The following is a 14,012-nucleotide window of genomic DNA, read 5'->3' on the forward strand; positions in this document are numbered from 1 at the left end:
ACTATAATTTTTCACAGAGTTGTATATACCCATAGAAATATGTTATAATTTCTCATTGCAATATTTTTTACTTGCCAGGTACTTTGAACATGTGTATATACATATATATATGTACATATATGCACACACACATACATGTATGTATGCATATTATATTTTGTCAAAACAAGACATCTGAACATGCATACAACGGCTGACTAACAGATGGTAGTTAAATAAAAGCTTCACCCACTTGCCTCGTAGCAGAAATTTTTTGAGAGAATACTATTTCCCAGTAGTAGATAATATATAATGTTATCTACAGGAAGAAGTCACTTATCAGCCAAAATTAACAGTTTTGGGTTTTTAGCTCTTCAAGGTAGAATTTAACATTTGTTGTTACTTCTCTGAAACAAACACGTAGATCACAGACATAGTTTTCATTTCCAAGTCTCTTCTATTCCTTGATGACTGCAAGTGCTATATAATTACAGTATCCATACATCCAACGTCAACTCTGATTTAATACTAGAGTAGCTGTAGAGAACTTTTTTATTTACCAAGGTCATATCTTGATGGCTGCACAAGCTTAGATATATCAGGTGTTAAGCAGGCACATCTCCAAGGAATCTGGAACTTCTCTCATCTGCAATCCTCAGCATATCTTATTATTTACTGCCAAAGAAATGACTGATTAATTTTGTCATCTTTGCTCTGTGATTTTTGCTCAGCTGAAACTGCCTGCCCTCTTCTGCAATGCCTGATCAGACCTATTTAAGTTGATGCCTTTGATCGTAGACACTGAGGAGCTTGCTGACTTAGGCTTTGCCTAAACATTCCTCCACTGCAATATTTATGCACAAAATCCTAAATGATAACTGACAGTCAATGTAGATAACAAAAACTTCTAAGATGTTTCCACTATTTTACTGATGCTCAAAATAGCTTTACTTGTACTAGAGGTATCAGTCAAGATGAAAAATTGCTGTTAATATAATAAAAGCCCAACAAATTTTGCTTTGATGAATAGTTTATTTCTCACAAAGTATCTGAGGTCAGGAAAAAATCTGTTACTGGAAAACTATGTAGTACGATTTTTTAAAAATACTTTAAATTCTTTCTGTAGTGCGATATCATGCTTAGTTTTAGAAGCTAGGGGCATTTTACTATCAAACTGTTCCAAACAAAATTATCAAAACAAAGCTAATAAAAAAAAAACATAGTGAAAGTTAAGCCCTATGGAGAAAAATCTGCCTCCAGCTCTTTATTAATCACATTCCAACACCAGAGGCTAAAAGTACATCAAACTGCACCAAATCCTTTTCACATGACAACCTCATAAATTATTCAACTCATTAGTAACACCAAGAGGCATAAAAATAACATCAGTGTTAAGGATATTTTCTTACAGAGAAAGGTCGGTTAAAAGTTTCAATATTAAACTCCAAAAGCTTAAGCCTCTGAAAAGTAAGTACATCTAGATAGAATCCGTGAATTATAAGTTTAATGCATGCTGGTTTAAAATTCCATATGCTAATTTTAATACATATGTGAAAAGTTTGAATTATTTATTTTAATTCTGCAGTCTATTGTAATTTTTATGCAGCCACTGAGTTTGATGGGTACCACCTCTAAACACACCTGAGCTTTAATCTTCCTGTATGTTGAATGCACTAACAGGTGAGTAGCGTGAAATTATATATAAACAATCCAATATGAAACTATAACTACTTCAGTTTTTCTGTTTCTTTTGGTCGTAGCTTTGTCTTGCAGGCTAGCTCTACCACCAGGCAGCTGTCACCTGCACTAAAACACTGGAACACAGAAACTACATAAATGGAAGCAATCTTTGCAACATGCTGAAACTGTTTAAGTGCAACTTGTATTATAGTTCTCATAAAAAAAGCCCCAAACCATTTCCAGCATCCTCTGAGTACAACCTTATCCCAAAGATACAACATTCCTGCTATAAAGGCATGAAATGAAGTCCATCTAAGTAAATGGAAAGCTCCTGTTATTTTAAAAAACAGGATAATATCAAGGCTTAATACTTTGTAATAGCTCATAAATCAGATTTCTTCCTATTTTAATGCTAGTTCCATATCCAAAATTATTAATCAATAAGAATAGTTTTAAGGGTTCTTATACCCCTATAACGCACAAAGCCCACGGTTTTGATGATTATTTGCCTTACAACAGCAACACAGCAATTAGCACAGTTTTGCATCTGCCTCTCATAAAAGCTCTGTTTTGATGTTTTTGAAGAATGTGGAGAAAATAAGCTTTTGTCAAATACGCAATACTATATACTACTGGGGGAAATGTCTTCCCTAGCCCAACTTATGAACAGTTTATGACCTAAAGTCCTGCACATGATAGCCTTCACATTTAAATAAGTATTAAATTACACTAGCTAGTATAACTGCACACACAGATATTCATTTATATGTCTAACCTTGTTTGAATCCCAGCTACTTGCCTCAACAACCTGGTGAAATGTGTGGGTCACACAGAGTTAGCTTTATATCTATCATATTCAGAACTTCTGGCAATGTTAGCCTTTGGCTACACACCAGCTGAAAGGTTCAACTTGCTTTGTGCATAATTACTTCCATTTTTTACTCCTAAATGCTAAAGAACCCCAGGATTCTTTTTTTTTCAGTACTATAGATTAAAAAAAAAAAAAAAGACAGAAAAAAATCTTAGTATACATTAAAAAATTCCTGTCTTTGAAATATTAGAGAGGTACCCCAGCTTAAACCTGAGAAATAAATTTGCTTTAGACTTTTGGAGTACTCAGGTTCAGTCTACTGTACAGAAGTCACTAAACATATGAAACTTTTAGATGATATAAGGGAATTTGTAAGCATGTTCCTCCTTCCTCTTTTATACTCTGGCTACCTCTCCATGAAAATCAAACAGCATCTAAACCTTAAGTTCCTAGACTGAAGCTCCTATGTAGTCAGTTCACTGTTCAAATCACAAGTATCCTTAAAATAATTAAATGAGTTCTCATGTATTTCATGATTTGCAGAAAAAAATACTTTTGGCTGAGATGATGCACGCCAGGATAAAACTTCTGATATTTTTTTAAAACCAGTTAATTCCTCATTCATGAAAGGTCTGCAATGAAACTATTACGACACATTAGTTTGATGGCCTAACAGTTTTGTTCTGTCACTCTGGAGAGACAAGTTCAGTCACTTTTACCAGTGTCTCAAAATTAGTGTCTGGGGATGCTAGAGAGGCATAATGTGAATCCCTTGGGGATCAGAGAATTTAGCAGCCCACAAGCTCAAGTCTTCTGGTTCTTTAAAGTGTAAGAATTGAAAGAATTCCTTTTCTGAGAAAATGTTGTCCTAGAATTCTCAGCACTGTCCTTAGGAAAGAAGGGACACAATTCTCAGGGATTCATGGACGTCAAGAAAACATCATCAGCTACATTTTTAAGCAGGAGTTAGTACTGACCATATTCCACAGCAGCTTTTAGGAGAGCATCAGAATGAGTAGACCCAAAAGCATTGCGAACAAATCGCCTCCGCCGGCGCAAATCGTCTTCCCAGTAATCCAAGCGCCAGAAGTCGTGCAGTTGGCTATGAAATAAAGAACACACACATCAGCACCTACCACAGCTTGAACTGCATTTACATACATTATAGTATAATTTCACTGCTGCTTTTCTATTTCAGGAATACAATCTTGTAAAAACATATATTACTAAAACTTACAATATTCTAATGTTTCTTTACGTGCATTTATATATTATAGACCTCAGCACTGCTTGTCTCAAAATGTTCTGCCTGCTGCTAAAAACATTAATCACACTGAGCCCATTAACAAATGCAGCATCAAATTACAAGTATTAATGGCACAGCTTGCTTTCTTTTACAGTGTTTTTAACAAGGCTTGTAAATCATAGAATGGACCTCAGTGCAAATAGTTTGCAATTTAATGACTATGGTCCCTTAGCAGACTGAACTTAGAAGTATAAAATATTGCCCACTTGAATTTTGTGGAACTATGATTAAACTAATGTGCTGAAATATTCATTGAAATAATTCCCCATTGCCCCTAGCAACCTGAGAAAATTGCGATTTTATTCATTATTAATAACACTGAATTAGGGCAGCAAAAAAATTCCACCATGTGGTAATTGTCTTGGTAAATTATTATTCCAGCACTAACAGAGTACTGGGATGATTTTATAGCTTCCAGCTAATACAAGCCATTAACAACCATGGCCATCTTTGCGTTACATTGCCTTTTTACATTCAAAAGCAACATTACAGTTCTGTAGAATGATATAAGCCATTGTTAATCTATATTCAAGTCAAAACATACACATATATAATCAACTGGAAATCAACTTTGGTTCTAAAGAAATGACCAGTTCCACTCCCAGACAACTTCTTGACCCTATCAACACAAACATCTCCCACATCAATTTTATAAGCATGCTGCGGGGTATTCAGGCAAAGCTGTATTTTAAGCCATCATTTAAAAAACTTTTTCGATCACTATCAAATACCCAAAATGTCTGTGGATGCACCCTTATCATCAAACTCCTAGTGGAACACACTATACACTTAAAATGATTCTGCAGACCATGACTTTGCAGACCATAACTAGGGAAACACTGCTTTAAACCAGTTATTTTCAATCTATCTGCAGAACTCTGGTGGTGCATGGTCAAAAGGCAGATGAGGGGAAAAAAAAAAAAAAAAGAAAAGTTTTCAGCTCAGAAGATGGGTTACATCTTTGCTGGATTTTTCTAGGTGTTACTTCAGCCACTGTTTTCTGTGTTGCCTTCGTTTTGAGAAGCTCTGCACTGGTAGCCATTTCCAGAGGAAATGCAGAAATATGCTAAAGTAGAACAGACCTTTTTTACTTTTTACAGTCCACTTCTTAATCACTTTTTTTTTCATGCTTGCATGAGTTCTTGTCCAACTTTACTAACTGCTGTCACGAGACCTGGATCAGTTCTGGAGGGCACAGCACCAAGGGGAGTGGATGTAGCAGCAAACCTTCTAGCCACTTCCAAATTTTCAGAAGCAGGACGCCATCATTTTTAGCCAACATTGGGGTTTTTTTGCATTCTGAATGACATTTTCACTATACTTCTTGAGTCTGTGCGAAGGTCCTACTTGCATTGCTGCCTTGCAGAACAGGCATCTTACTGATCTACAAGCCGTGAGGAGCCAACCTCAGGCATTCAGCGGGAGCTGCTTCCTCAGCAAGAGCAATTCGGAGCATCTTGCATAAAAAAGGTGAGGCAGTGACTCTGAGCTCCCACAGTGGGAAGATGCCGCATTAACGGCCTGGCCTGCATGCTCCGAGACAGAAATATCTTGAGTGCCAATTATGTTCTGCTAAGTAAAATAGCCTACTTTGGTTTTGTACTATGGTACGGTTTTTGCTTACAGATGTCATGTTAGCCCGAAGTATCAGTCCATCATTTCTCCTCCTACACTGAGCACTGAATAATTTTATTGTGACTGCTAAATCCCCTTGACCCTTCTGTGATATGAATGCAAAAACAGGCAGACAACTGCCCCATGGTTTAACAGACAAAGTTTAAAGACTCCTTGCATGCTCCAAGTCTTTATTTTAAACTGATGATATCAAAGATAATCCTGAAGGCTTTTTACCATAGTGATTTTTTTGGAAAGGCAAGGAACTTTCCCTTTTTAATTCCATCTAAGAGAAAGTCATGATGGAACAGGAGTAAAGGTATTAATGAAAACTCTTTTAAACACAAGAGTTCCCTGAAATGGCATTTGTCTCCATAATAATAATAATAATAATAATAATAATAATAATAGACTGTTAGGTTGATAAGAATGATACAACTATGTAAGAATTAAGAGCTTTTTATGAAATTAAGAACTATCCAAAGACTAAAAAATTTACATTTTTAATTTGTTCTGTGTTTAATCTGGTAATCCATTAATTTCACTAATCAGTCTGAAGAATACTGTATATTCTCAGTTTAAAGTAAAACAGATTTTAAAGTCAGTATGTTAATGAAGCACTAAGTAAAAAAGTGATGAAATTGTCAGAGGATAAAGTCTGTTTTGGGGATCCAAAAGAAGGTTACAAGTTCACCAGGGATCAGTCTGAAATATGTAATAATGGTGCAAAATAAAAATTTTGAAATAACAAACCTTATTCCTAATCACAAATTATACATCTTTTTAAAACACAACTGAAGTTTCTTCCTGGAGATTTCTACTGGAGTCTATCCCACAGCGTTATTACATACTGCCGGATACTGGAGGATGGTATCTGAACCCTAAAGAAAAGGTTTCTGAATCTTAACCAGTTACTCTCAGATTTACCCTTGACTCTTTGAGCAACACCTTTAATAAAAAGACAAGATACTTTCTCCTACCCTACTGTTATCAAGAAAGTAGACTTCTGAAAAGCTGGTGGCTATACTTACAGAAAGTTTTTAATGATTGAGTTTCATCACTTGCATTATAGACACATAAATCTGTGGGATTTTCCTGAAAAGTTATATTATCACATTTTTTGATTAGATTAAAAATACTAGTAAAGTCAAAGACTGTGGCCACAAGCTCCAGCCTAAAACTAAGAATTTAACCTGCTTTAAAAGTCCAGAGCTATGGACTGAATTAGTATTATGTTGTCTAGCCCCTAGATTACAGTATTTGAGAAATACTTACATTCTAATCCTGAGGATATTATTCAGGCTTTAAGATTTTTCAGGAATTTAGGTAGCTATTGGGTAGTTCTAAATGATGGCTGTAAATCAAGCAGAACTACACTATTTAATGCTGTACTAGGCACAAGTCAGTCCTAGAAGAGAGCATGTCCGCAAATAGCCCACATCTCTTTCTGCTACAACCCATTTTTCCTAGAAGTGACTTGATGAAATCAAGTCATTTTAGTAATTTATTTCTGTGACAAGTCCAATATTTCAATAAGCTTTACTTTTCTTAATAATGTATATTATTAATAATCCTTATTTCCACAGCCAACTAGATTACATTTAATTTCTTATTCCCCCATATCATATACCAGTTAAGTGACATTTTGAATCAGGCTTGTTTGAATGAAAAAGTGCATATTAAGCATACTGTGATGAATTTTTTTTAAGAACTAAAAGTTCATAGCACCATTCATGAGCTACTTCTACATACTTCAAAAAAAGAAATACATCTGTACGCCTTTAACTGAACAGTTATTTAAAATTCACCCTAAAACACATGACAAAGAAGTCCCCACTGTGAGTTCAACTGTCGAGATAATTTCCTTACCAACTGTAATATAATCCAATATCAACCTTTCTCATCCTTATCATAATGAGGGCTGGTATGAAACTAGTGATATTTCAGGGTTACTAAGAAAAATTTTACTTGGAGTGGTGTGCATACTGCAAACTTAATCCGAAATTTCAGATGTGCAGTGTTTCACATAGTTAATACAGACACAGAAATACCTGTTTTAATGGAACGAGCCCTATTTCACTACAGTTATTGAAGGATTACAAATCCTGTTTCACTGCCACTGTCTTCACTGGTGCCTGCTTAGCGGCTCGCTGGGTACATTCTCCTACTTCAAACAGCATTTTATCTTGTTAAAGGCCAGCATAGGATGGAAAAGCAAAGCAGTGTTATGCTACCCCCAGGTAGCCAAGGTGGACTTTGATAAGTTAGAGCAAACAGCTTTGAAATCTCCCAAGGGCAGGTTACTCTCAAACTCAGAACTGAGTTCTGTATAATACTCCTTGCTACCGTACCACAGACACACCTTCTATATATTTGGGGACAAAGATTATTAAGACGGACTAAAGTATTTCAGGTAGCCCAGTCTATTACCTTCTCAGAGGAGAAATTGTGTAGCTCTGCCACCAAAAGAATTTAGAGGAATATCAAGCCAGCCCGCAGAGCAAAGTCCTCCCTGCCTTTTCACAACATCTCTACAGCTTGGACTTCTTAAAGACAACTTTTGAAAAGATTTTCTGTTAACTCCTACGGCCACAGCTTCGATGAAGTATACGGGGAGGGTTTTTTTTTCTTTTACTTAGGAATATTAGCTGTCCTCAACATCAAGCCTTTGTCCACCCTGTGGGCAGTCAGCATCCACGACAGCAGCTCCATGGCTGTGAACCCCAGTACAAACGCAGTTTGCTGAACGTCACCTACAGCTCCAGCCACTACAGGCAAGTACAAACAGTGGAGAGTTGCAGTCCACATGTCCATAAAATCCTCAGACTGCAGCCCAAAGGATGGGCTGCCAGATGGAAGAGATTAAGTTCGAATATGTAAATGAAGAGGAATAAGCCTGCAGGCATGGGGGAAGGGGAAAAAGTTGTTTGGAAAAAGAGGTGGGTCACAGAACTGGAAGGATGTCAGAGAATCCTTAGTCTTTGTAATACTGGGAAACTGCATAGAAAAGGCACAGAATTGATGATTTGTAATGTCAAGAATTAGTCCTGGTTGTTTTTATGTAACATATTTTAAAAAGGAAAAACAATTCTTTTCACAGTGTGGAATTATGACTGTGTTTTGAGAAATAAGAAGAATGTATACTGGAAAAGTATTAAGCATTACCCTAAGGTAATACGAAGAACAGAAAATCTGGACCATTAAAAAAAACTGTAAGTAAAAGAAAACTTGAAATAAAAAAATACAAATTATTCCTTATGCAATATTTATTACAGTTTAGAAGTACAAGCCAAAATATAAACCTATTTGCCAGAAGATCTAAGTAGTAAAGGCCTTCTGTAAAAACAAAGGAGCAAATACCGTTCAGAAGTGGTATAGCAACAGATACAATAATTGCATTAGAGTGAAAGTTTTTCTGACTGTGCTTGAAAAAGAAACAGTGACTGCCTGGTTTTATCAAGATGGTGAGACAGGTATGCAAAAATCACATCCCATCTTATAATGGCTAAAAGACAACAAAGCCCTGTACATGAACAGAAACAAATATCAAAAGCCTTAATTAGCATAACTAGGATAGTTACTCTACACAAAAAAGATTTTGTTAGTTACAAAAATCACAAAGCTCCATTAAGTTTTTCCAGAGAGCATGCTAGAGAATCCCAGAAATAAAACTAGAAATACTGAAAACTAAGAATAATACTAAACAAATAATACCAATAACACTAAAAACTGCAAATACCAACATAAAGACATCAATGAACCTGAGAATCATCTAATGCAATGAAAATTGAAAAAGAAGGTAATAATATTATAAATAGGAGTTTAAAAATTCTTTAGGCATTCTTATAAACAGCAACTTTTTTTTTTCTTTTAAGTACACATGCACAAGAATTATTATTGTTAAACATTAGGAATATATTTGGCAGAGTTTCAGAGTAGAAGGGAAAAGGTCTCAGAAAAAGAGCTTACCCCTTAAACAGAAGGATGCTAAATACTCAGGGAAATGTAGGCAATATTTAATCTTTTGAAAGTTTTTTTATGAATATGATGTCGAGTGACTCGTTTCCTACGTGCGAAGTTTCATACTGTAATTTTTGAAGGAAGCTGGGTGGATGCATCCCAGGGAAGTCACGTGGACGATAGATGGATTGCTGGAAGCCAGGCTGCAAGGTGTAGGATACGGGTACAAGACGATGAAGTTGAGCTCACAAACTGGTGAGGTGCCCTGACAGCAGGAGGACAGGGCATGAAGAACAACATAAGCAGCTGGTGGAGACGGCACTGGCAATAAATATCAGGGGATGGAGGTTGTGGCAGTGGGCAAACAAGGGATGCCTAGGCTGGCGGGCAGGGATAGAATTTCCTGGGGAATGGCTGGACAGTCAGTGACCACTAGCATTTTCTCCACTTTACCTCGTATTTGTAACCAATGCAGCAAACTAACGTGGGCAGAAAGGAGAGAGAAAGCAAAGGAGCAACCTGTGAATTTGGTTCAACGGTTAGAGTCCTGGTGCCTGCCAGCCGGAGGAGGAGGTGTGGAAAGCACAGCCGTCCAGCGGGGTGACCTACGGCCCAGCAGCACGATGCCAGCACCGCTGTATTCCCAGGTGTCGCAAGAGATGAGGGGGGTTTGCACCTCCTGTGTGGGGCTGCCAAACGGTGAGAAATGCAAATGAGAAGAGACACGAGGCAGGAATGATTGGTGAAATCTCAGGAGAAATGTAGACAAAGACAGAGCCCTAAAAATGAAAAAGGACTTGATAGAAAAGTCTGGAGTTAGGCAGTGAGGAATTAAAAAAGTAATACAGTCTAACCAATTGATAATATTAATTGGAATAATTTTATTGGAGCAGGAGTGAAACGGAAGGACAGATTAAAAGGCTTCTTCTAGCAATATTTTCCAGGATACTGGGAAATGGGAAACCATAAAGACAACAGATCTGGAGGCGAAGAAATTGAAAAGCATAGATGAAAGGTTTGAAAGGTAATTATTGATTGGTGAAGAAAAAGCAACACTGAGCTGGAAAAAATGGATAAGTAGTAAGTTTGTAAGGAACAGAGATGTGAGAAGAAAACCAATGACTTCGGCAACTAATAGAAGAGAGTAACTGTGAAAGTGGGTGGGAAGAGAAAGATATCCATATGAATAATTATGGATGGATAAATGGATAAATACTGGGTTATCAAGAATATCTGTTAGATAATCTATAATATTTTGAGACCTGTGAATTTGAGCTATTTTTGTTTAAGGCAGTGAACTCCAGAAATCTGTGAAGTTCAGGGCTGATCTGTGGGGTTCTACGATAACTTTATGAATAGAAAAAGGGAAAAAGCGGTTCATTTTAACACAATTGATAATATATGCAGCACGAGTTACCAGCAGACCCACAGATTTCCCTGTGGAGACTGGAGAATGGTAGAAGTTTTTAAAATAGGAAAGAAGAAGTTTTGAAGTTGTTTACACTTGTGAAGGATGAATGCAATTCATAAACCTGCAAACTTTTACAGAGATCGGTATTTGTGTGATGTAGCTTTGCAAGGTTTGCGTGGAGGGAAAGGGTTTTCAGGGGGACTTTGAAATAAGAGTGAAATAGAGCACGGAGGAACTCAAAGTAACAGAAAATACTACCACTGATCATCAGAACAGGAGCAGAGGAGTCACCTTTGAAAAGCAGAAAGAAAACTTCCAACACAGTTTCTCTCCTATTATCATGTTACTAATGGTCTTGCATTAATAATGAAGGACAAAGCTGAGAGGAACAGAGAACTGGCTACAAATGAAGAGAGAGCAAAAATTATCAGAAGATGACTAATGGTTAAAGACCCACCAAATTCCTGGAGAAGAATTTTTCTAAGAACTGTTTTAAAGAGTAACATCCTTGTCAGAAAAGAGGGAGTGATTTATGTGGCTTTTATTTTCTTCTTAAGGCACTGGAAAAAGGTATATTTAGTACATGCTCTTAAGAAAACCCTCCAACTCCTGAAACTTTTATGACTTCATTTTGGTGAAAAGATTGAGGACACTGAAGTTCAAAAGAGGAAAAACAGAAAGGGGAAGCTGAGAACAGAAATCTCTGCAGCTGTGTTAATCTTCAGTTAGATGAAACATCAGAAAGGACAGTAATGTTGGTAGAAGCTAAAGGGAGGCTGTGGCAATAGAGTCGTTCCTTTTAGCTGTGGTAGTACCTGAAACACAAACTTTTAAGGCAGTTAATTCCCAGATTATATTGTATGGTCAGATAACTTGCTTCTGATCATCAGGAAAATTTATACAAAATGCACTCACTTTGCATAGGGATTGGGGATTTTAGTATCTGCATAGTCTGAAGGAACAAAATGATAAGGAACACACAAACAAAGCAGGACTAGCAATTTCCTGATTGTCTAGACTTTTTATAAAGCTTAGATCTCCAGAATGAGATGTTCGTTCTGGAATGGCTTCTATAGTATTAAATAGTAGTAAACTTATACCACGAAGCAGTAGTTTTAGGGAAATAAGAGTAACCATGTATAAAGCTATATAGAAAAAACCTAAGAAAAAAGCCACATACCTTCTAAAAAATAGCAATGGAAATGACAATAACTCAAATGTCCACAAAGTAAAACTAAAGGTAAGTAGAATTATTTAAATTATTAAATTGATTTAACATAAAACATAAAAGTAATGTGAGATAACCCTGGCAAATCTATCCAAATACTAACGTTCAATATTAGGACACTACGTGTAGTACAGCTAAATGAAACAATACAATTTCCTGAAGTTTTTCACTCAGTTCCTTTTAGTTAATCCAATGACACTGAATGAACAACTGAGGTAACATAAAAAGTGGAAACATAAATTGTTAGGTTTGACTCACCAGAATCACAATGGGGGTTTTTTAGTAACAAATTATCAATAAAAGCAGAATGCAAGTGCATGAAATTCTATGAATAATAAATTATATCCCTGGAAACACTAAAATGCAATAAATTTTAAGGTTACTAAAATGAAGAAATGCAGTAATATTATCTTTGAATAAAAGGAAGAGACAGCGGTTGGAACAATACTCTGTGGTTTAACTCTGATTTTTAGTTTGGAACCTTTATTCTATTTCAGAATGTGTGTTCATCACTCCAAACAAAGAAGAAACAAACTCCCTAAAGCCTTTTTAAAGTTTCAAATGAATGAAAATTTGGGTAAAATTCACCTTTGGAAAATGTCTTGGAAGAATATACAGTATTTTAGGACTTTTCTCTTTTAAATGCATTTTTTGTTATGTCATGTCATCTCAGCATGGTGGCATACTCAGTAGGATTTCAGAAGTACTACCAGGATGCCACAGTATAACAAACTCCAAGATGGAATGAATGGTGTGTTGAAGTTGCCTCTCTCTTTCTTAACTGACTGCAAAAGGAGACAGATAGGATGGCTTAGACTAGAAGCACAATTGTAGATGGCTGAAATTAAGTAAAATGAATTCCATGCTAAGCGTGCAGATTTTCTTATTCAAAATGTAGAAATATCTCAAAGTTTCACTGACACAGAAATTGAACTATCTAGCAAATGATCTTCCAATCTCAAGGAAAAAAAAGTCTATTTATTTTACATTTTGACTATTATGTTTGTTATAACATCACATCAGAAATAGGTACCATGACATCAGCTTACGCACTCCTGCTGTGAAGAAATACAACATGAAAATAAAATTTCAAAATAAAAAATTTTGAAGGCTTTTATTAATTTAGGAAAATAAAAGGGAAAAATCAGGTATTTTCATAGGAACTTATACCGTCATAATTTTTCACCAAAAGATTTAACCAAAATACTGTTTTCTGATTAAAAAAAGTTTTAAAACAAAATTTCTATTCAACTCTTCTTCTGTTTGTACAAGTATACCACCTGCTGGTAGCAGTATTATTTTGCTTCTTAAGCACCTTATGTGTCAAATTAAAAGAAGAATAAAAGTAGGTGCCGTCTGAACACAACAAACAGGAGTCGTCATGAAATAGTACAACTTTTTGTCACAATCGTCTGGAAAGTATTGTGACATTTTACAGCTATGATCCATAAGAAATCAGGTAAACGTCTCAGAAAATAACTTGTTTATCTTAATTTTAACAAAGTAAAAAGCTGATTTAATAAAGTAAATGGAAAATGTTTTAGGAGAACTATTCATTTTGCCATAAAGATGCTGGGTTTTGAACAAGGTTAACTTTAATAGGTAACGTTCTTATGACACTGCCTAAGGTATTTGCAGAATTAAAGTTCTTTTTTTAAGAAATATTCAATGTAGTTCATCTCTTGAGCTTCAAACACAAAATATTCTTCCAGCAGCAATTCTGTAGACAGCAGTTGTCCGATAATACAGCTCACTACTTCTGTTCAGTTTTTCAGCCCAGAATATCAAAGTGCATTTGAGTCAGAAGCACGGTGACTCAATTCTGCCTGGGGAAGGTGAACAACTGGTTGCAGAAAACCCAAATAAACTGGTGTTAAGGCCACTGCAAAGTAAGAGAACTCTCTCTTGTAGTTATGATTTGCCTCTAGTATAGCACCTTATTGTCTGACTCCCTTCTTGCACAGAAATTTATTTAAAAAAAACCAAACAACAACAAACCACAAAACCCAACTGCCCAAAAAAC

At 35.9% G+C, this 14,012-nt stretch overlaps 1 protein-coding gene across 12 annotated transcripts in view; it reads right to left on the reverse strand.

Annotated features, from left to right (window-relative positions):
* Positions 1-14,012, reverse strand: part of NBEA (neurobeachin) — a 509,812-nt gene that overhangs the window by 191,501 nt on the left and 304,299 nt on the right. For all 12 annotated transcript variants that reach the window (XM_069808013.1, XM_069808012.1, XM_069808005.1 and 9 more), the window contains one exon: positions 3,448-3,572. In XM_069808013.1, the coding sequence (XP_069664114.1) occupies positions 3,448-3,572 (125 nt within the window). The remainder of the gene's footprint in view (positions 1-3,447; positions 3,573-14,012) is intronic.

Source organism: Haliaeetus albicilla, chromosome 20 (assembly GCF_947461875.1).
Source record: "Haliaeetus albicilla chromosome 20, bHalAlb1.1, whole genome shotgun sequence".
NCBI classification, from domain to species: Eukaryota; Metazoa; Chordata; class Aves; order Accipitriformes; family Accipitridae; genus Haliaeetus; species Haliaeetus albicilla.